The 25112-nt window shown below is 29.0% G+C and overlaps 1 protein-coding gene across 1 annotated transcript; it reads left to right on the top strand.

The window, feature by feature from the left end:
• Positions 1 to 92: 92 nt before the first annotated feature.
• lost lies at positions 93 to 25112 on the top strand. The gene is made up of 6 exons (XM_065515907.1): positions 93 to 579; positions 19933 to 20103; positions 20181 to 20381; positions 20526 to 21133; positions 23350 to 23560; positions 23638 to 25112. Exons 1-6 carry the CDS (start codon positions 480 to 482, stop codon positions 24138 to 24140), a joined length of 1794 nt encoding a protein of 597 aa, XP_065371979.1. The 5' UTR covers positions 93 to 479; the 3' UTR covers positions 24141 to 25112.

The following is a 25112-nucleotide window of genomic DNA, read 5'->3' as shown; positions in this document are numbered from 1 at the left end:
ATAAATTTTCCCCCATTGAAATAGGCGAAACGGCAGATAACTATAAAAAAGAACAAAACGAAACAAAGAGACTATACAAAATAAAAGAGGTGAAGCCGTTTGATAATTAATTTTTATTCCGCCGTATATGGTGTATAGGTTAGAAAGAGACAACTGTAGGTGTTGGAAGATAAAAGCCGGCTGACGGTAAGAAAAGAACAAAACGGTAGACAAACGACCAACAAACGAAATACCAAAGTAGTGCTTGTGCCGCCGATCAGAAGAGAGCTCCAACGAACGGAAAAAAACGTGGTTTTGCCGCAGAAAATAACAGAAGAAAACTGGATAACAGTGCAGAAAAAAATTGTCAAAAAAAATAGAAGCGGGTTTTTTCTAAATTAACGCCAACAAAGAAACCGTTAAAAGAAGTTTGAAAGAAAAGCAAAAACACTCATTAAAAAAAACAGAATTTCTTTTCATACGGATTAAAAAAAAAGAAAATGGAAACTGAAAACTCCAATCTAACTCCTGCCGCTGCTACTGAGGAGGCTGCAGCCACTAAGAATGGCGGCAACGCAACTCAAGAAGTCTCATCCACAAGTAAGTAGCAGAAAATAAGAAATTAAAAAAAAATACAAATGCCCGTAAAAATTGAAAAGTAGAAGAAACAATTTACACAAATTCTTTTTTGTTCTTGTTTTTTTTCACATACATATATTTTTTGTATTGAGTTTTTATTTTTTTTGGGTGGAGTAGTTTTATTTTCTTGTTTTGGACTAGAACAAATTGTTGTTTCTTGCTGTGAGTATTTTAGCAAAAACGAAAAAAAAGCCAACCAACGAAACAACACGGGTAAAAGGCAAAGTAAAGAAGAAAAATAGAATAGTGTTGAAAATAATTAGTGGAGGAGGTTTATGAGTGAGTGTGTTTATATATGACGCATTAACCAAAATTCAACATTTTTTCGTTTTCCATTTATTTTTAATAAAATTGCCACCCAACTGTCTGCCATTCAACCACCAAAAACATTTGTTCTTTTTTATTTCTTTTTGTTTGTTCCTTTTCCCTGCTTTTGAATTTCTTTTTACCCTTTAAATTTTGGTTGTGTTTGTCAAAAAGTTAAAAATTAAGAAAATCACATTATTATAGGTTTTTCATTTATTTTTAACTCAGTTCTTTAGTGTATATTGTTTTTGGATCAAGGGCGAAAGAGGAGTTTCTGTGGTAATTCTGCATTTCATTTTAATGTTAAATTTTGCAAATTACTTTCGGTGTTTGTGTGTTTATTTTATTTACACTTTTTTGTTTGTATAGTGATTGTTTTTGTGTTTCATATTTCTATGAACATTCTTAACAGTGCTGTAATAGCACTGCTGTTAACTTAAATGGTTATTTATTTGACAGATGTAAAATTTTTGTAGCTACAAATACAATAGGCGACTTTCTAACTGTGAGATCCACAACTCAAAACAGAATTCCATTCCGATCGAACGTGGAGTTAATTCCGTATTTTACTTCAGAAAAAGTAAAACGAATTTATTTTACGGAATGAAACCACTTAAAATTCCTTTCCCAAAAACTTGTTTACAAAACGTAAAATTAAAATTGTTAAAACGGATTTTTTAAATATTTTAGCAATTGACAAATTCTAATGGGATACGAGTAGATACAAAAAATCGATCGAAATAATAACTACGTAATGGAAACGATTCATTCAGAATGATTTCAATTCCGTATTCAAATAATAAATTAATGAAACATAGTATATATATGTATTTTCAATACGAAAAGTAAAAAAGATATTGTAAAATTCAATTGAAAGTTATTGTTTGGGGGGAATGGGAGAGTGATATCGGAACATGCACTTATTTTATTGTTTTATCGCCCTTGTGAAATACCAGTTTCTATTTACTAATGCCTTTGTTTTTAGATGTATAGAGGTTTTTGGAACAACATACTTTATTAGTATGTAATAGTTTTTTATGATTGTGGAAAAAATTAGAAAATAATTTATATATTTTTCTAAATTGTTTAATGGTGTTATCGATTAATGTTACAATAGAAATGTTATCATCATTTAGTTGACTTGCACATACAGTGCCGTTCAAAATAATAGCACCACAGAACCTTAAAGCAATTAACCAGAGACCTGCGCCGAACGGCAGTAAGCCGGCTGAGCCGAGCCGCCGATAAATTTTCAAAGCTGCCGCCGTAATATTTTCGGCTTGAAAATAGCCGCCGTTTTTGATAAAAGTTCCTTAGTAATTTCATAAAATTTTCAGAATTTCACTTTTTTCAAATTTTTAATTATTTAGAATTTTAGTAGTTATTCTCTAGTCGGCTGACAGCCGGATAGCCGCCTACCTTTTTTGGAGTCAGCTGCCGCCGCCGTGAAATTTAGTCGGCGCAGGTCTCTGCAATTAACATGGGAAATATTTTTATTTCCATAGTAATTTTAATTAAATATAATATAAGATCATTAATTAATGTCTATTTCTTCTATGAGTAAAGTTTCTTTAAGAAATATTAACTTTTCAATCAATTTTATGCTATTTTTGAAAAATACCCAGATTTTGTGCAGTCAAAATAATAGCACCATCGTAAGAAATTGTCGAAAAATATATAATATTCTTGTTTTCGTTTTTAAAAATCGCCATAAAATTATAATTTGAATCTATTTATATCGAAATAAATAAAATTAAAAACCAAAAAATTAATTTAACTTTTCAAATTTTTTTAGTATCAAAAAAAGTGGTATATGTGAGTTTAAAAAATAATGATTTCTGAACATACAAATTAGCTTAATTCAGAATAAAACTATTTATAGATATTTAGAAATAGTTTTAAAAAAAAACATTGCGTTGAAATAAAAAATAAATTTTAGGTTTCGAAACCGTTTATCGCTTTTAATCATAACACTCTTGGCCCACCGTTTCGAAAATCAGGCATTTATGTACTGCAAGGTGGTCAAAAGTGACGACTAGTGTTGCAGTTATTCGCCATTACAAGAACAAAATTTAAATTATATAAATCCTCTATTAAAGGTAAAATTTCCGAAGTCGCATTACCATTTTTCAACATTCAAGTACCAAAACACTTTTTGTCAAATAATTAAACAAATTATATTGTTTGATATCAGACTTCTGTAGAATGTGCTCCGAATCTAATTTCAACCAATATTTAAGATAATATATTCATCTTATCTTACAAACACACAGATTTTAAAATTATAGTTTGATTATGGTTTTTCTATTATAACATTCGAAGAATATATTGAATATGTGGAATAAATAATTCAATCTTATATGATCAAATGCTCAGATATAAATCAAAGAAATTATGACCATAGGAATGATCTATGGAATGATAAAGTGATATAAATTTGGGTTTCAAGCTAAAAGGTCAATGTCGTGGCACAGAATGAAACCCCAAACACAATTTTATTAAAAATAGATGGCCAAAAGTCACAAAAAGGGTAAAAGGAAACCAAAAATATTTAAGAATTTATTTTGGGGAATGAAAAAATATATTTGGCATACAAGTTCGAAACAAAATTTTGAAAATTTTAGAATATTTATGGGTAGGAGGTGGTCGGGCTCTTTTTTTGCCAAAAAATACGAAAAAAAATACAGCAATTATTTTACTTTTAATAATATCGTGTTAAGAACGTTAGAAACCATAATAATTGTTACTAAATTAAATTTTGTTCTGGTTAATTTTTGTTTATTTTAATCGATTTCTAGCTTGGTTCTATTTTTTTGGCAGATGAATTTCTTAGGTATTTATATATTATGTAGTTTTTTCTTTAAAATTTGCATCTAATTTTCAAAATTATTTTTAAGGTTTGAAAGTTCAAATTTATACAAAAACAACAAAAAGTAATTTACCAGTTTTTACGTAATATTATTTTGACCGCAGCTGTACATACGTTATGTACACTGGCGATTAACTAATTAGAACAACTAAAGTTATAATTTTTCTTGTATTAGAATTTCGTCTGAAAAAATTGTATGGCAAAGGATTTATCGTTGGCTGATGTTAGAACAATATCCTATGTGACACATTTAAATAGTGTTATTTGTTTTGTGTTTGACATAATTTTGACAGTTTTTTGGTTCTTACAATCAATCAATTTACTCTTTTTTTAAAACTGTAGAAACTTTCGGTTGGACTTTTATGTAACACTAGTTTTCTATGTGCATTTAAATCTCATTTAGAGCGTAATGCATTATATTTTTGAAATTGTACAATATTCTTATTCTTATCTATACTAGCAACAAAGTTAGAGAGAATTTTGTTTATTACCTGTGTTGAGAAATTAAAAAATACAAAACAAAACATTCTTCGTTATCGCAAATTATTGTGTGTAATTAAACCAAAATAAAATTAAAAAAAAAACAAGCAATATCAATGGAATTAAAATGTTGCATTATTTTAAATTGCTAATAGATGCAAGAAGAGCCCAAGCCATCATGTCGAGCCAAGTCAGGCATGGATAATTCAACAGGTGTTTTGAAAACAAAATTAAATTGATAATAAAGGTTAAAGGAGAACAAGAAATACATATGTATAGTCAAAACACATAAAACATTATAAGAATTATTTAATATTTTGTCAATTATGAGTATGGGTATTTATTTTGAATTGTTATTGTATTTTAAGTTCTAACCTCGAGTGTATAATCTAATTTTATTACTACTCCAATAATTTTTTTTTTAAATTTGTATGCATTAATTCGTTTGCCAAACTACGCCTTTATGATCATCATCATTGATGTTCATGATGAAGTCATTTTGTACGTGTTTGGTAAATTGAATTAAATTTGTTGTACCTATCGTTTATAAAAAATATTGAACGTTTTCATGTTTAGAAATAGTTTGAATCATAGATAAATACACATAGATCGGAAACTCACCTGTCAAAGACCTAACTCAGTTGTCTAAAACCTAAGTGGTGAGAATGTATTAGTAAAAAAAAAACTATGTGAAAACAAAAACAATACTTGTATGTGTGATTATTTTGAGTAATTTTTTTTCTAGTTTACGCTCTATGTATATTTTCTCTATGGTTTGAATATTTAAAATAGCATTTCTATTTTTAAACCAATATTTATTATTAAAATTGATAATGATAAATACCTATTGGCATTTACAATTTCACTATTTATGGTTTGAGTATAAATATATGTTTTGTTTTAGCAAAACATTTTTGTAAGAACTTGTTTAGGGTTTCATTTCAGAAATGTGGAAATTACAAATTTTTTTTTTGTTTACAAAACTTTTTTATACCTACCTAGGTACCTATGTTATTTTCTAAAAATGCATACATACTACAAGCTAAATTATATCTTTTAATTTACAATATTTACGACCAATGATTACTGTTCGAAATTGTTACTTCGGAACTAATAGACCTTTGATGAAACAGTGCTGAACTAGTTCTTTATTTAATGATTTTGGCTTGAAATTTTCATTTTTGGTACTATTTCCACGTAGTGCTCTTGAATTAACATTTGAGAAACATTTATTATTTCTTTGAAGCATTAAATTGTCATTTTATATGTTTTTAATAACATTACATCCTATATAGAATCTAGAAGTCACGTTAGTAAATGCTAAAATTGAAATTCACTAATTAAAAAAAAAAAATCATGGTAGAAATTTTTGTATTTCTAAAAGATGAAAAAATATTATGTTCTGCTTACTCGGAAATCCTGAAATCGGCCTTTTATCCTGGGACATATAATCCCAATAAGCATATTTAGTGGGACATATAATCCCAATCAGTGTCTTTGATGGGTGATTCGAAATTAAACAAGTAAGAGAGCTATATTCGGCTGTGCCGAATTTTATATACCCTTCACCAAAATATACTTTAAAATAAAAATTTTAAATATTTTTAGGTAAACAAAATTTAATTTTTTTCCAGTTGTTTTTTCGAAATTGTTTTTTAATTTTTTTTTAAATTTAATAATTTTTTTTTTAATATTTAGTCAAAAAAAAATGTTGGTGGAAACAAAAATTCGGGTTAAAAAATATTTTTTCCGATTTTGACCCATTGTAGGTCCAACTTACTATGATCTTATATACGTCGTTGCACAGGTCTTTGAAATATCTATCATTAGATATCCATATTGTCTATATTAATGATTTAGTAAGCCAGATATGGGTCAAAAATAGGTCAAAAATCGAGGTTGTCCTGGTTTTTTTTTCCTTATATCTCAGCCATTTGTGGACCGATTTTCTCGATTTTAAATAGCAACCGAGCCGGAAGAATTTCGGATACATTGATGTATCATTCGTTTATGTAAGTTATTTGGGGGCTGATTTCAATACACAGATGGACAACGGACATGGCTGTATCGACTCCGCTATCTATAACGATTCAGAATATATTCAGAATACTTTGTGGGGTCGCAAATCAAAAATGTAGAAATTACAAACGGAATGACAAACTTATATACATATACCCTTGCCACTCATGGTGAAGAGTATAAATAAAACAAAATGAATAAAACATCAGAATATTAAATTTAGATGAAAATACACATTTATTTGCTTATTTATAGCATTTTATAAATGTAATTAGGGATTTAATTTGTGGAATAGTCTAAAACACTTGTAAGACAAAGCGTAGTTGCAGCATGATCATATCATCTTTGTACACTTTTCGATACCAAGTGAAGACCAGTATGCTCTATTGACATACCAGTTAAAACCAGTTAAATATTTCTAAGCTAAAATTAAACGCTTAATAAAAATAAAACCGATGACGTATTATCTAATGGAACCTAAAGGAGGAATGTGCTATAACAATAACCAGTAAATAATTTAGTATTATTATGTTATTTATGAAAGCATATTTCAGCTTAATTGCCATCATCTAATGAACTTTACTTAAAGAATCACTTGTGCCATTGTCGATAAGACACATTTTCCAGCTGGGTTGCTTAGGTTTTGAGAAACATTAGATAAAAATAATTATCAAATGAAAATATCATTAATCAAACGTACAAACCTCAAATGTAATGCCCAGGGTTTAATATTCAGCACCAAAATAAATAGCCTCATGTAACGACTGAACTGAAAAAAGTTTAAGTCTTCAATTTCAACAATTTGCTTACTGAAAACAGTTGACTGTGCACACACATTACAACAGCAAGCAGCAATCGATTTTGTTTTTTTCCAGCAGCCAAACGAATCAGCAGCCGCCATGTTTCAGTTTTCAACTCTACCGAACTGATTACACGACTTCAGCAGCAAAAACATTTCTGTGTGTGCTGCTTACGCATTGTCAGTTTCGAGTTTTGTTTTTCGTACTACGCAGCGTAACAAAAACTGCTAGCTCGACTGAATAGTACGACTGGCTAGTTTGGCTGGTTGTATAAAATGTGTGTACAACAACACACACTTTATGAAGCTCGGTTGAATCGTATGATTTTTTGGTTTTTGTGTTTACATATCACAGAGGAAATTTAAATGTTATTATTGTTAATAGAAATAAATAGGAAATTCTTATATTTATTATATCTTAATTAAAAATACTAAAAAATAAATTTAATAAAATTATTAATTAATAAATTTAGAATAAAAAATTATTGATATTTTTTTATTATATTTTATATTGACTAACACAGTACAACATTTTTCAGTCCATTGCTTTGGGACTCAATTCTGACAATTGCACGTGAAAGTAGCCCCAAAAATAAGGACTTCTGTATCATTAGTTTTGTCAAGTTGGCTGCCATAATAATTTAATGGCCATACGAATTTTTTTCCTCAAGGTGGATTTTTATCACTTTTTCTATATTTTAGCACGGTTATATCTCGTATACCGTACGGAATATCTCTTTTGTGGCTGAAGCAAAGTTGTATATATTGAATAGTAGAAGAAAAGTACGGAACATACCTACCCGAAAAAGTTGCATCCAGTGCCTTAAAAATCGTAAAAATGAAAATTTTTACCAATTTTTCACCTTTTTTGCTCAATAACTGAATTACAAATCCAATTATGGACCGAACACCATGAAATTAGGTCGTGTGATTTGTGTTTATATGAAAGTTATTTATCATGAATTTTTCTTGTATACCATAATTTTTAACAGATTTATTCACTTTAAAGTGATTTTCGGAAGCGGGTCTTATATGGGAGCTATGAATAATTATGGACCGATCATAAACAAATTTGGTACATATAATTTTCTCGGCACAGGGACGAAGCCTGTTGATGTTGGCTGAAATCGGTTCATTATTTCACCTAGCCCCCATACAAATGTCCTCCCGAAATTGGACTTTATCGGTCATAAATGTTTAATTTATATATGTATCTACACAAAATTTCGCTCCAAATAAGTTTTATATATGCAAAATTCATGTCACCAAATTTTATTATGATCGGTCCATAATTATTCATAGCTCCCATATAAGACCCGCTTCCAAAAATCACTTTAAAGTGAATAAATCTGTTAAAAATTATGGTATTCAAGAAAAATTCATGATAAATAACTTTCATATAAACACAAATCACACGACCTAATTTCATGGTGTTCGGTCCATAATTGGATTTGTTATCCAGTTATTGAGCAAAAAAGGTGAAAAATTGGTAAAAATTTTCATTTTTGCGATTTTTAAGGCACTGGATGCAACTTTTTCGGGTAGGTATGTTCCGTACTTTTCTTCTACTATTCAATATAACCGTGCTAAAATATAGAAAAAGTGATAAAAATCCACCTTGAGGAAAAAAATTCGTATGGCCATTAAATTATTATGGCAGCCAACTTGACAAAATAGCCCCTTATTTTTGGAGCTACTTTCACGTGCAATTGTCAGAATTGAGTCCCAAAGCAATGGACTGAAAAATGTTGTACTGTGTTAGTCAATATAAAATATAATAAAAAAATATCAATAATTTTTTTTATTCTAAATTTATTAATTAATAATTTTATTAAATTTATTTTTTAGTATTTTTAATTAAGATATAATAAATATAAGAATTTCCTATTTATTTCTATTAACAATAATAACATTTAAATTTCCTCTGTGATATGTAAACACAAAAACCAAAAAATCATACGATTCAACCGAGCTTCATAAAGTGTGTGTTGTTGTACACACATTTTATACAACCAGCCAAACTAGCCAGTCGTACTATTCAGTCGAGCTAGCAGTTTTTGTTACGCTGCGTAGTACGAAAAACAAAACTCGAAACTGACAATGCGTAAGCAGCACACACAGAAATGTTTTTGCTGCTGAAGTCGTGTAATCAGTTCGGTAGAGTTGAAAACTGAAACATGGCGGCTGCTGATTCGTTTGGCTGCTGAAAAAAAACAAAATCTATTGCTGCTTGCTGTTGTAATGTGTGTGCACAGTCAACTGTTTTCAGTAACCATGTGATCAAAAACTGAAACTAGTTACTTTTTTTAAGCATGAGACTGTAAAAAGTCAACTATTCAGTAAAATGCGACTGCTTTTAGTAGTTCTTCGAAACCCTGGTAATGCCTTTAAAAACATGAATGACATTATTTAGCAACTTTGAGTATTCGGATAAAGCCTGGCAAAATTTGTTATAAATTTAGGAAAGATTCTACAACGAATTAGACAAATTGTTTTTGCTAGTGTAGAGATTTCATTGCTAATTCTTTTTGAGTCAATAACAAAAGCAAAAATAGTAATAAAATATTTTATTTTTTTTTATTTTTCACTAGCTAATTTTTGTGAAAACGAATAATTTTATATATAGAATATAGATAGATAGATAGATATTTATACAAATTTGTCATTAATAATAAATGAATCATCGTACTACATAAAATTTTAAAACATTTTTTGTTTATCCATTATTGGTGTAACAACAACAATAATCAAGGCAACAACTAATTCATTTTTTTAAATTCTTTACTCTCCATCTGCTTTTTTTTTCTAGATTTTGCAGTTTTTTCATTCTACATATTTTAATTTTTAATAAGAAGTATTTAAATTTTTACGAATGTTTTTTTTTTTGGTACTTTTCATAAATTTTTCTTTTAAGCGTAATTTTTTAATCATTTCTTATAATTTGTATTACAAAATTAAATATTGGTTGGGTTTATTACAACAACACATGGAAAACAAAACAATAACAATAACAACTAACACATGTTAGTTGAAATGAATGAAGGAAAGCGTCGGAAGGTGTTTCAGGGAGATGAGAGGCATTTAAGGGGGTCTAAAGAATAATGATGATTGCGATGATAATGATTGTTGTTGATGCGCTCATCGCTGTTGTATGCCAACTAATACATTTAAACATTCACAAATGCGCTCTCTCTTAAAGAAACAGTTCCTCCCTCCATTCAACCAAGTCAGTCATCGCCACTAATATAAATTTGTGTTTTTTTTTTTCAATATGCGATGGTAGTCTATAGATTTCTTTTAAATCTATTTAAATCTATTTTTGTGCTGTTTTTATAATACAAGTTTTACATTTGTTTTGTTATTGTAACAAAAACAAAATATGTACATGTAAAATTTCCACTCAAAGTTCTCGCTTGTATTATAAAAACATGGGTTTCATTTATTTTATTTATTTATTTTCCCAAAAAAGAGTAAAATTTGTGAAAATTATGTTAATTTTATTTAAATTATCAAATATAATTCTCAATGATTTATCAAACTTAAGCAGATGTTTGAAATTAATGTTTTTAAATTAACCCTCCGTTAGTCGCAATCATTTTCAATCGAGATTAGTCGCAATGTATCAAATTGATATCAATAAAAGAAAGGCGCGTTTGAAAATAATCTCTTCACTTTTTATTTCGAAAACATAAAAACAATATTAACCCTTTGTCGATCGACGGTACTTATAAGTACCATAACAATAATAAGCTTACAAAATGAAAACAACACATATTTTGACCCCTTTTGCCCAAAAGTACTTTGAAGTACACTAACATCTTTGGAATAATATATTTTTTTGTCTACATATTCACCCCTATCGCGAATCAACATTTCACATGAAATATTTTCCCTTTTCCTTTTTTCGTTCATCAACTTTGTTCACGTGAAAAAAATTCCCCTTGTTGTGAAATTTTTAGATGGAATTTTGTAAACAATAAACAGCTGTTACGAACAAAATCAACTATTGTGAATGTAAAGTTCATCATGATATTCCCGATAGCAATTTTCCCTTCGAGGGAAATGGATATTTCATGGGAACAAAATTTCACATGTTATTGCCGATAGGGGTGATTGGCAAACTCGCTTACCTAGAATAACATTCCCATGACAGCCGGTTCTACGCACCGGAATGACCCGAGTTCACTCGGCCAAGGGCTGTCAACCTAGAATAACGGTGACTTATTTTATGTTCTCATTGTGGTGTTAATTTATGTTGTAATGACAAAAAATACCATAAAATAGACTTGTAATAGAAAATTTTATAAAAGTTACATAACTAATCAATGTATTAATAAAATGTAAACAAAAATCTATGAGTTTTTTTATCTTTTGGCTGATGCTGATCCAACGGTACCAGATCCCTTTCGGATCCTTGCTGGTCCCTTTCGGTATCTTACAGGTCCTCCACAAAGTTACAATTTTGTAAATAACTTCCTGAAATCCTTATTTTCACTATTTCATAAAAAAAATAAAACTTTTTCAACGATTTAAAGCCTTGGTCCACAAGGGGTTAAAGTCAAAGTACATATTTAAAAGAATAATAAAAATAAAATTGCAGTATAAATATATTTTTATCAAAAAAAGCTTAAAACTTCTTAGGGTGTTTAAAAAATTTTTGCCTGTATCAAATAGATCAGTTGCTGCGAGTAACGGAGGGTTAAATTGGAGCTTGATTTTTAAAAAAAAGTTTGAAAAATTATTTTTTAACAAATTAAATTTGAATTTATGAATTAAGGCTTCTCAGTAGGATAGCCTATGTATTCTCAAATTTAATAAAATTTGGGAAATGGCTATACACATTTCAAATATATCTAATAAAAAGAACATAGTTTGAGAAAAAGATAGTTCTCATTTTGTAAGTAAACTTTTGTTGTTATGGGTGTACAGTTAAATTTAATAGTTAAATTTTCAGATTTCCCTCGTATTAGTAGTTTTTCATAATACCAATACACTCTTGCTCACACAAACACTACCACCATAAACATACTCATTTAATAATTGACTTGGTCAATAGAATTCAGCGCGTGTTTATTTATGCGCTTTTTCGTTTTCTTTAAACAAATTATATTTATTTTTTTATTTTGTTTAATTTGCTATATAGTGGAGAACTACTTTTAAAACATTGTGTGTTATTCTGTTAATTCTTCCATTTTATTTTTTCTCTCTGCTGTGTTTCTTCTCCCGCCAATTTTGTTTAGTTTTTTTGAAATGTTTTTCTTTCATGTTAAAACATTTAGATTTAAAATGTTTAAAAATTCCAATGATGTTTTTTCTTCTTTCTCTTTTTTAAATATTTTGTTATTGTTATTGTCGTTTTTGTTTTATATTTCTACCTTGTGTGGTTTAATGTGTTTGTAGTTAGTGAATTTCTAAAAAAAAAATGTTTGATATTTAAATTTTATTTAGATGTGCAAATTCTTTGGGTTTTTTGTATTCGTTCAAATAAAAATATGCCGTAAGTTTTAAGGTGTTTTGTGTTTAGTGGCTTAATGACACGATTTTGTTTTAAATTAAATGGTTTAAATATTGTTTTATTTTTTAAGAAATTACATGAGCATACCTACAGAGATATGGATTTTGAGATATGAACTTTGAACGAACGTACGAATAAAATATGTCATCTACAATAATGAATTTCCTACGATATCCATTTTCATATTTGGAATTTAATAACAGTTCTATTAAGCGAACACTAAAGAATAAATGATTGGAAAGCTTATTCTTGTCTTATAGTATTTTCTATAGAAAATGTTATGTATACAAATTTTGTGTAGAACAGATTTTCCTATAGGAAAATTTGTGTTTTACAGTATTGAATAACTAAAAATTAAAATTTTAGTACTGTGATTGAAATTGTCTAAATTTTGCATTTTTTTCTTGTCAAATTGACTTTTTTTATTAACAAAATTAGAGTTTTTGGACGAAATTAGGGCTTTATTTTGGAAAAAAAAAATCAGATTAGCTATCATATTGGCAGTAATTTAAAATCAAACTTTTTCTTAAATGTCATACGTTTTAGAACGACTTAAAAAAAAATGAGAACATACGAAGTTTTTTTTTTAATTTAATTTTAATGAATATATTATGAATTGATCTCAAATTTCCAAATATGTGAAAAATAAATCTAAACCTATTCATTCATAATAGTTGATTTTGTTCGTAACAGCTGTTTATTGTTAACAAAATCCACTTAAAAATTTCACATTATGGGGAATTTATTCACGTAAACAAAGTTGATGGACGAAAAATGGGGAAGAAGATTTATATTTCATGTGAAATATTGATTCGTGATAGGGGTGATTTACATTCAGGTTTGGTATCAACTGGAGAATGATTGTATGTATATCAAATGACTAGCGTGTAAACATGATTTAATAAACATTTGAGAATAATAAATTTCTCAACAAAAAGGACAGTTTGTACTCGATTTGAGAAATACATTTATTTGCAAATTATTCTCAAACCTTATTCTCAGTTGTTATTACATTGTTACAATATTTCGATTTATTCACAATTTTGAATTGAAAAATAATCTTGTTAACAATGTCATAAATGTGAAATAGGTACCAACATCTGTTTTAGCTAGATAATCCTTTGATTCTCTAATTTAGTTCCAACAGCTAGGTATAATTTTCAGTGGTTATTGGCATATCACAAGGTAAACATTTAATGTATGTTATTATTACTGTCTTAAAACTCTGTTTTTTTTCTAACATACATACTTTGCATTTTAAACAATCCGGTACGAAATTTAAAATATGTATGTTTAAAATTAAAAAAAAAATTTAAACTTTAAATGTATTCTAGGTTTTTCTAAAATTCTATTTGCATTTTATTTTATTCGTACCCATACTTGTACATCTAAAATATTTGGGTGTGCAAAAACAGGTTCTTCAAATTTGCTGTTATTTTTTTTTTATCAATTTCCGTTAACAGAAATAATAAAAACGTCCAACAAAACAAAAGTACATATAAAAAAAAAACCTGGATAGAATAAGAAATTAATTTTTGTTGAACAATAATTTTGAAGCTCTCGAATTTCTCTAAAGATCTCTTGTTTTTTTTTGTCTCAGTTATATACATATTTTATTTTACAGTCATCAATTATTGTCGTCATCGTCGTCGCCATCTATTTTGCTCAACTCTTTTATTTGTTGTTATTATTTTGATATAGAAGAAACAAAAAAAAAAATACTAAATAAATAAAAACAAAACTGTTTATGCAAAAAATAAGGGAGAAAAGAAATTGGAAATAGATTCACAAACATACAAAAGGTTAATAAACGATAATGTTGTTTTAGTAGTCAATACTTTTATCTATTTATTGTTGTTTCTTTATAGGTGTACAATATTTTTACGTTTGATAGCTATTATTACTCTAGAAATGTAATTGTTTGTAATTTTACTTAACATTTTTGTAATAGAAAAAGTTTTAGCACTACATACGTTTTTTTTATATTTTTTTTTTTTAAATGGGTCAGAGTGATAGCGTTTTTTTTCATATTTTTATATTATTCATAGTACATATGTATTTTTTTTAACAGATTTGAAATCTCTGTTGTTGTTTTCTTTTTATTCATACCTCTGTCTCGTACATTCTCATTATGGACCGACGACGTCTCTATCGTCTCTAATTCATTACAGTGTTTTGTTTTATTTTTTCGATTGTTTTCTTTATTTAGTTTAAAGTTATCAATACTAATCAAACATTGATTTTTTTCTTAAATTGACAGACTTTTAGTAGAATGTAGTAGTTTTTTTTATTTATGAATGCAGAGTTTATAAATGTTTGATTATACAAATTTAGCTTCTTGTTAGATCTTTCTGAATGTAAAATAGAACAGCTTTTTGTAAGTACATACCTATTACAGGTTTGGTTTCTAGCAGCTCAATTTAATATTTCTCTTTATCTGATTTCTTTTTCCATAACCACCTTTTTCCTAAATTATTTTGTTATACATTTTCCATTACTCTTAATGCTATTCATAAAAAAATTTATTTTTAGCCTGATATATACTCAGTCATCCTACCCGATTCGCTCTGCAAAAGCAACCATATGCCATCATCCCATACATTTATAAATTGTATTTTAGTCATCCATCATATATTTATACGAGTACATACTATGAGTTTATTACACTTTTCTCAATGACGCTATTTTATTTCTATATATTTTAAGAAGAAAACAAAAAAATTACATTCATTCAAAATTTGTTTGCTCTACATTTTTACACATAAACTTGGATATTCTCTTAACATGATTAGGAATGATTTTGTTTTATATGATGATGTGATATCATATCATTTATTAAAATTTAAATGAAGTGAAGTAATGGGTTTTAATTAATATTGAAGATTTTCGGTTTATTTTTTTTATACTCTTACTAGGTACTTACTACTTGCTCGCATTCTAACAGACATACAGTTGTGCTCATAAAAATATGAGTGCCCTAAAAACATGGTGTATTTATTCCAAATTTTAATTGTAATATAATTTTGATTTATTCATAACTTATTAAACTAATGCATAAATCAATTGAAGCTTATAGGCCGAATTATAATCGCACGATTGCTTGTTTTTTCGTCAGTACTGTGTCTATTTCAGGACTTCTATCGGCAATAATATGTGATATTTATGTTCCCACGAAATATCCATTTCCCTGGAAGGAAAAATTCCCATGAACTTTTCATTCACAATCACCCCTATCGTGAAAAACAAGTGAAATTAACTAACCCTTGGTCTTCACGTATCAATTTTTATTGCTAAGCACAAGCAATATCGTCGGCAGAACAACAGAAGAGCGTCACAAACGTTCGTCACAAATACAAAATTTTCAACGCGAGAAGTTCTATGAAAAACTGAGGTGTATTTTGCTTATATTTTGTGTTGAATGATAATATTTCTTTGTTTTTTTACTTTTGGTACTTAAATAAATTAAATATATATGAATTTATCGCACCGGATCATAGAAAGAAGAAATTTTACATTAATGACAAATGAACTGACACATCCATCCTATTGCTTAGCAATGGTTGCTCAGGCAATCAGTAGAGCAATCATTGCGCAATGGATTGCTACATATGGTAATTTGCGGTCTACACTCGCAAATTTCATTGACGCAATCAAATTTGACAATTGCAGCAATAATTATTGCTACGTGGAGACCTAGGGGTATGTTCCCATGAAATATCCATTTTCCTCGAAGGGAAAATTACTATCGTCATATTCCCCTAAACTTTTCATTCACAATAGTTGGTTTTGTTCGTGACAACTGTTTATTGTTTACAAAATTCCATCAAAAAATTTCAAAACAGGGAATTTTTTCACGTGAACAAAATTTATGAACGAAAAATGGGAAAAGGAACATAGTTCATGTGAAATATTGATTCGCGATAGGGGTGATTGTATTCGATATTTTCGGATTTTTATAAATGGCATTTAAATTAAATCTTAATTAATAGAACGATTAACAAAAAGCAAAGTGATGGGGTATAAAAAATAAAGGTTTTCTTTTATGTCGTTTCTTTTTTTTTGGTGTGTTTAATCTTTCTTAATTTTGATTTATTATAAGTTGACATAAATTGTGTTTTACTAGATTTATTGTAATTTATTAATACTTTTGGAATATTGATTAGTTTTGCTTTTACATTATTTTAAGCCAAAATATATGCAAAACTTTAGGTCTTACATATTTACCAGATTATTAAAAAGTAACTAACTGCTATTACAGATGATCAAGTTATTTAAGCATATTTATGCGTTTTATAGAATCACTTTCTAAGCCCGTCCATCTGGCTGTTCATGTAAACCTAGTGCGCAAAGTACAGGTCACAATATTGAAGATATTTTGATAAAATTTGGGACATAAATTTGAAACTGGTTGAAATCTGTCGATTATTAAATCTAGCCACTATACAAATGTCATCCCGAAGTGGGACTTTATTGGCTGATTTATATAAATTTCATAAAAATTCTGGTATCCACATAAATACAATATAAATAAATCACACGAAATCACATAGCTCCCACTTCCGAAAATCACTTTAACTAGAATAAATCTCATAACATATAGAAATCACGCTTCCTAATTTCATGATGATTGGTTGATAATTGGACTTAGCTCCGGAATTCACTGACGAAAAAAATTATTGAAATTATAATAAAAATAATATGGTCATACTTGACCAACTATACGTTCTTACTTTTTTTTTTACTTCATATTTGATATTTTTGAGGTAATTTTATTAAGTCCGCGGCTGTGGAGTGGATTCATTTAATATCATTCCAGTATGCCCCACCGACGGAATATTAATTTTAAAAGATCTATTAAAAAGTAGCTGCTCTACTAGATGGCCATGTTATTTTGCACATGTATCTACAATTTTTTAAAAGAAATCAATGACTTTCTAGAAAGCTTATCATAAATATTGTATTTTAAGTCCGCGGCTATACTTTTGGAGTGCTCTAGTTAATTGAGGTACTTTGATTAAGTCCGCGGCTATACCTATGAAGTGTATTTTTTTAATATCATTCCAGTATGCCCCACCGACGGAATATTAAATTTAAAAGACATTTATTTTAAGTCCGCGGCTATATTTCTGGAGTGCAGTATGCCCCACCGACGGAATATTAATTTTTAAGTATCTATAAAAAGTAACTGCTATTAGTTGGACACGTTATTTAGCACATCAATCTACAGTTTTGTAAAGCAATCATTGACTTTTTTCAGAAAACTTCCATAAGATTTAAATTCAAAATTGATCTACAGTTCTATAAATAAATAATTATATTTTTTTTTTTGAAAAATGTCATTAAGTGTATCTTGTCTATATCGCTTCATTATGTCCCACCGACGCACTGTGGGAGAAATCAACAATTTAGTGGCGCAAAATAAAAAAAAAAAAACTTTCGCATATTTGTTTTATTGTTATGTAGTTTCAATCTGTAGTTGTTGCTGTACTTAAAAATATTTAACATTTATTAATAACTTCAGTGGTTTGGTTTTGACAACTATTTAAAAATAAAAATTTTTTCAGAAATTTTTTTATGAAGAATTGGTTTCAAAGTTGTTGTTAAGCTGGATAGTACAAGGTTTTCTTTAAGATGTATTTTTACTTTTTTTTATGTAGATGGAATATGAGTCTTGGTAAATCAGAAAAATAAAAATATATTTTCCGTTATTTGTGATAACCAATGGCCACATTCTTATAGAATTTTTTTTTTACTTTTTTGAATTTTTGGAAGGTTGCCAGTTACTAATGCTGTGAGATGCAGTCCTAATTTTTATATCAATATCAAGGCTATATTATAGACTACATATGGTGAAAAATTTAGCTGCGAAAAAGTGCGAGGTGAATTTATATAATTTTTTTAAAAAATTGTTATCGTTTGGACGATGTAAAATCTCGTACTAAATTGTTCCTTATTTTTTTAAGATTATATATAGGAAGTGCTATTGGTAATTACATTATATAAAAATGGAATTTATGTAATTCTAACTACTTACAAGTTGCTAAAAACAAATGCCAATATACCAAATTTGACATAAAATTATGAGTCCTTTTAAATATGGTAGTGCTTTATTTAGATTAAAAATATAATATTTGCAAAGCATTTTATGTCAATATTAATATATTTGTTTTAACGCTGTGTTATATCCACATTGTCCAGAACTTCTTCTGTAAGCTATTAAAAAGTGTAAGCGTTATCGAAAGATGTTATGCATCTTTTGTTGGATCCATTACTTCCTAGTGATTCATCAGACTCCAGTTTTTTGATAACAGCGGGTCCAAATATTTCCCGATTTTCTCCATTCCGATTTTGGTTGTTGCACAGTGTAATTGTTATTCGTTTTTAAAAATAAAGTTATTAATAAAACTAAAAAAAGTTTAATTTCATATGAATATTTCGACCTATACCGGCAATAGGGTAAATGTCCAAAATCTATAGATTTAAATAGTTACTTGCTATAAATAAAATTACTTATATAATTTAAATTTTTTGAAAGATATATTAAAATAATTTCTTACAATTGAAAATAGTATAGAATTTCTTCCGATGTAGTGTAGTTTAGCAGCCACTACCGCTCATTCTACTGAAGTAGCAGTACCCATTTCGCATTACTTTATTAGCTTACCTCCTTGCCTGTAATATTTCCATATAAATGAAATTAATTTGGCCAAGCGTTTAGAAGATACGAATTTAGTTCCACTAAATTAGGGTTTTCTCCCACTGTGCGACGGAATATACATTGTTAAGTATCTATTAAAAAAAATAACTGCTATTAATACATAGATGGGTATGCTATTTATAGCACATTATTCTGTATAACAGTTCTTCTTTGGTCCCCTAGTATGTATGGTGAAATTTATTGTTTTAATAAATTAGATTTTCTCTCTTATACTTGTTTTTCTGTTTATAACTTAATAGTTACTGAAAATATTTGCTTGCTTCATTCACATCAAACATCTATTGGAAAGCAATAATAAAATCATATTTTAAAAGAAACCAAACCTGCACTGCATCTTATTTAATTGAATTGTTTGTTTGCTATTGTGTGCATATTTGTAAGTGATAAATAACATGCAAATGAAATGGTGAGAACAAAAAAAAAAAATACACATAATTTATTAGCAAAACTTTTGTAGTTGTAGGAAATGTATTGAACATGTGCTAAATTCTTTTCATAATGGGGGGGCTGTTATCACTTTATATATTACAAACAGTTCGTATAAAATGTTTTCGAAATGATTATTTATGTAAATTTCTTTTCTAATTTTGTTTATTTTTTATTTACAGCTCAAGCTGTTGAGCCCACCAAACGCTCATTGCGTGTGCAAACATGGAAGAAATTGCAAGAAAACAAATTTGGTGTAGGTTTCAATGCCATTTTCAATCGCATACCAGGTTTTGTGGACAGTGACAAGGCCGGCGCTCTATTGGCCGAAACTGAGGAATTCAAAAATGCCAGTAAGTTTTATTTTTTCTTTTGTAATATTAATTTGTAAAATTAATTTTGTTTTTGGTTTTCTATTTTTTCTTAATAGAGGAAATTAAGGTTTTAATTGATCGCGCTTTGTCTGTCGCTAAATTGCAAACATTACTTGCTGGCAAGAATTTGTATTTGCCCAGTACACGCGATTCTAAGGCTTTGTACTTGAAGGTCGATGTACCAGCCGATGCAACAGAAGAACAAAAGAACGAAATTCTCAATATCCAGAATCTTGAAAAACATCGTATTGAAATTTGTGAGTATGACATACAACTAGCTATAGCTGACTAACAAATTATTAAATTAACAAAATTTTAATTGCATTTGTCATGTTTTTTTTAAGTTTGTCTCTGGTATATATAATGTATTTTTGAATAATTATTATTTTTTTGTTGTTTAGCTTTGGAAAACAAACTCGAACTGGATATGGTCATCATTGGTTCAGTTGTTGTGTCACGCGATGGCTATCGCATTGGTCGCGGCAATGGTTTCAATGACTTAGACATCGGTCTCCTTATGGAAATTGGCTCTATAACTGATAAAACCGTCATTGCCACAATGGTACATGACTCTCAAGTGGTTGATAATCTACCAACAAATCTATTCCAAAGATATGATTCTCCCGTTGATATGATTATTACACCCACCGAGGTTATACGCGTTGCCAAACGTTTGCCCCGTCCCACTGGCATTTTCTGGGAATTACTCTCAGAACGTCGCCTTAAAATGATACCCGTACTCCAAGTACTCAAAGAAACTCAGGAACAGGCCGGCAAGGTCATTGTCCTCAAAGAGGAAGACACAGATGTTGAACAGCATCAACGCAACCATAATCGTCGTCGTTACTTACCACGTCGTCGCTATGGTGGCAATCGTCGTTATCAACGTCGTACTGTCTCACAGAATAATGCCGAACAACAGCAAGGTGGCGAAAATAATGGCCAACAACAGAAACGTAATCCACCACAAAGAAGACGTTTCATCAATCGCAGAAGACGTCCAACTAAGGTGAGTGTTTATAATAAAAGATATATGCAATACAAAATTTTAACTTTTACAGAAGTAAGTTGTCTTGCGTTAATCTTATTTAAAGTTCGTAGGTGCAACGAACTTTGGGAATGTTTTTTAGACGTCTTGACCTAAGCAACCGGAGAAATATTAATTTCACAAATAATTTTCAGGGAATTTATTCAATAGTTGAATACAATACATATAGTTTTTATATTCCCATAATTTATTTTAAAATATGTGTCCCACCAACGGAATAAAAATGTTGAGGGATCTATTAAAAAGTAGCACATTAAGCTACAATTTCAAAACATATTTAAAGTATGAATTAAATTGAATTTCGTGATTATTATTTGGATTCATATTTGTAACAAACTGATCTATCAATCGCACGGAATATGAAAGTCTATAAAAATTAAGCGTTTTTATTTTATACATTATACATTTTCACCCCTATCGGCAATAACATGTGAAATTTTGTTCCCATGAAATATTCATTTCCCTCGAAGGGAAAATTGCTATCGGGAATATCACTATGAACTTTACATTCACAATAGTTGATTTTGTTTGTAACAGCTGTTTATTGTTTACAAAATTCCATCTAAAAATTTCACAAGGGGAATTTTTTCACGTGAACAAAGTTGATGAACGAAAAAAGGAAAAGGGAAAATATTTCATGTGAAATATTTATTCGCGATAGGGGTGGTTATATAGGGTTTTTAATTTCCCGACCTTTTTTTATTCTCGGGAATCGGGAAATTTTTTCTATAATCCCGGGTACCCGGCTATTCCCGAAATATATAATGATACTGTAAATTAGGAATATTATAGCCAAATTTCATATAAAAAATTAGTGTTATAATTATTAAATAGCAGAGCTTCGAATTAATTAATAAAATTTGAGCTTAATTCACTAAAATCTTAATCCGTAATTAAAAAATGTCAGCCATGAATCCATAAATCCCTTCCTAATATTTAATTTTTTAGATTCATTCCAAAGCCTTTGTTTAAACTGAATTAATTTTAAAGTTAATTAATAACAGAATTTATTCAAACTTTGAATGATTAAATTTTTGTTAAATCAAATAATTTACAAAATTAATTGAAAAAATTGTCTTAAGCCTTTTTGTACTAGATTTGAATTGAAGAAAAATTTAATCATTTAATAAATTTTTGAAGCATTTTGTTATGGATTTGAAGAATAAATTTAAGAAATTAGAATGATTCAATAAGAAATAAATTCTATAAATAATGAATTCACTTTTTAAATTTTCATACGAAAAACCCCAAATAAATAATAATAATAAGCAAATATAATAAATATAAACAAAAAACTGTAAAAAACTTTTTACTGTTTTTTGGTGAAAAAAATAGTGTTCTAATAACTAGTTTTCTAAGTATTTTCGTCAGTTTTTAATTCCCCGGATTCCCGATTATAAATCCCGGGAATCGGGTAGTGATAAATTGGCAAAATTCCCGGGAAATTTGTACCGGGAATTCCCGGGATAAAAACCCTAATTTTATATTATCTCCAGTATACCCCACCGACGGAATATAAAATTTAAAAGATCAATTAAAAAGTAATTGTTTCTACTAGATGGATCTGGTATTTAGTACATTGATCTACAGTTTTATAAACCAATCAATTACATTTTTCAGAGAACTAAGTCTTAAAGTAAAAAAAAATTATGTCCGCGGATGTACTTATGGACTGCTTCTATTAATAGTACTTCAGTATGCCCCACCGATGGAATATCAATTTTGAAGGATCTATTAAAACGTAACTACTGTTATTTAGAACATTGACCTAAAGTTTTACAAAAACATACAAAATTTATTAAAAAGCACTCCAATAATTTTGGTAAAGCTAAAATATCACTAGAACAAAATATAATAGATTATTCAAATTGTTTTTAACAGTTTTATTACATCTTAATTATTTAGCACAGTGATATTCCGTTTTTTAATCAAATCAATTCCCAAAATGAAAATGAGAAAACTTGATAAGACCCGTGGCTATATGATCTACAGTTTTATAAATAAATCAATGGCCTTTTTCAGAGAACTATAGTTGGATTTATATTTTAAAAGTTATTTCTTGAAAACTATAAGGCCATATGAAATAAATATTTAATTTATACTTCTATTATTATATGAATAAAAAATTTTTTTTTTTAATTTTCATTTCATTGTTCTTTTCTCTTTATTTTTTTTAGTCCGAAGGTGATCAATCTGGTGTAGAATCGAAGAGTCAAGATCGTAAATCGGCTGGCGAAGGTGGCAACAGAAGACCAAAGTCACGTAAGAATCGCCCAACACGCGATTTCTCTGTTAAAGTATCCAACATTTCACGTGATGTCCGCATCAAGGATTTGAAGAAAGAATTGCGTAGTCGCGAATGTAATCCAATGGCCATTACATGGAAGGGTAAGAATGAGAATAAATATAAATTGAAATGCAACATCACAACTGTATTGATTTCTGGTTTGTTTTAAATTTTCTAGGACAATATGGTCGCTGTTATTTGCATTTCGGCAATCGTAATGGCCAACCCAGCACTGAAGATGACATGAACAAAGTGCTGGAAGCTTTGAACGATCTCTCCTTGACTATCACACCCAGTGATAATAAAAATGACAAAACCAGCCCTGCTGCCACCAATGGTGAAGAGGGTGGAGCTGCTGGTGATGCTGGTGGTGAGCAACAGGAACAAAAAACCGAGGAACAAAAAACCGAGGAACATAAAACAGAGGAACAAAAAACCGAGGTACAAAAAACCGAGGAGGCTGCTGATGCCACCCCCAAAGCAACCAAGGTTGTCAACTTGAAGGTGGAATTGATCAAACACAGTGACAAAGCAAAAAGTAATGCAGCTGCTGCAGTAGGACCAGGAGCAGAAGCAGTTACTGCTGGAGCTGGTGGCGCCGTTAATGGCGGTGGAGATCCAGCTACTGGCGGAGATGCTAGCTCAGCACGTATTGAGTCTGTCGATACCACTACGGTATAGTGTGAGATGCGGGCTGTTTTAAAACGGCTGTACTTTTGGTTTGGATATTTGGAATCGTGCGTTATAGCTTTGGATGATGATTCACTGATTGTTTAGCGTTGTGTTGGTACTATGCTGCTCTCTCAGGTGTTTCATCATTCCTACTATATATTTTTTGTCTTCATCAAGTTCTTCTCTCACATACTGCTTTTATAAATATAGTTTAAATAGATTCGTGTCGCCTAGTTTTTTATTTCCATAAAATCTCTCCAATATTTTTAAATTAACGGTTTTTGGAGTTTTCTTAAATTTAATTTCATGGCAGCTAAAATTGCGCGCGCTGTGCTGTTTATTTAGCTTTTTCTCAATGCATTTGTTATATAGATCTGATTTTATTTTAATACTCCTGTGCAGGGAGTTGTTGGGAAAATGCCACTTTACTTGTATGATGTTTTTCTCAATAATTTCCTGCTCAATATTATTGTTAAATATTTTATGTAATTAAAATAATGTAATTTTTCTTAATTTTTTTTTTAATATTTGTATATTACTCAATCACAAACGCCACTTATGCGATCTCCAAATATCCATCACCATTTATAATCGTAATTTATTTGTTTAAAAAGAAATTATTTTCATTTGAAAGTAGTGGGGGGAAAGATTAACACGATGATGCAATACGCTTTTCCGACAGCTGAGCTGTCGGCTAGGTTGCGTATCTGTGTCATCTAAAGGTCTATCTTGTCTGTCCAACTCTTCATCAAAATGAGAATTATCTTTTTTTATATATATATATGAAATATATTTTCTCTTTACAACTTCAACAACAACAAAATATTTGTATGAAGAATGAACAAAACAAAACAAAAAAAAAAATATTGAAAAAAATCTTTATAAAAAATCAACAAAAAAATGAATACTGAACTAACAAAGAAATAATCATGTTTAAAAACAAAATAAAAAAGGAAACATGTCTTGTATGTTACAACAATA

Source organism: Calliphora vicina, chromosome 1 (genome assembly GCF_958450345.1).
Source record: "Calliphora vicina chromosome 1, idCalVici1.1, whole genome shotgun sequence".
NCBI classification, from domain to species: domain Eukaryota; kingdom Metazoa; phylum Arthropoda; class Insecta; order Diptera; family Calliphoridae; genus Calliphora; species Calliphora vicina.
This window is presented reverse-complemented; position numbering and strand designations above follow the sequence as displayed.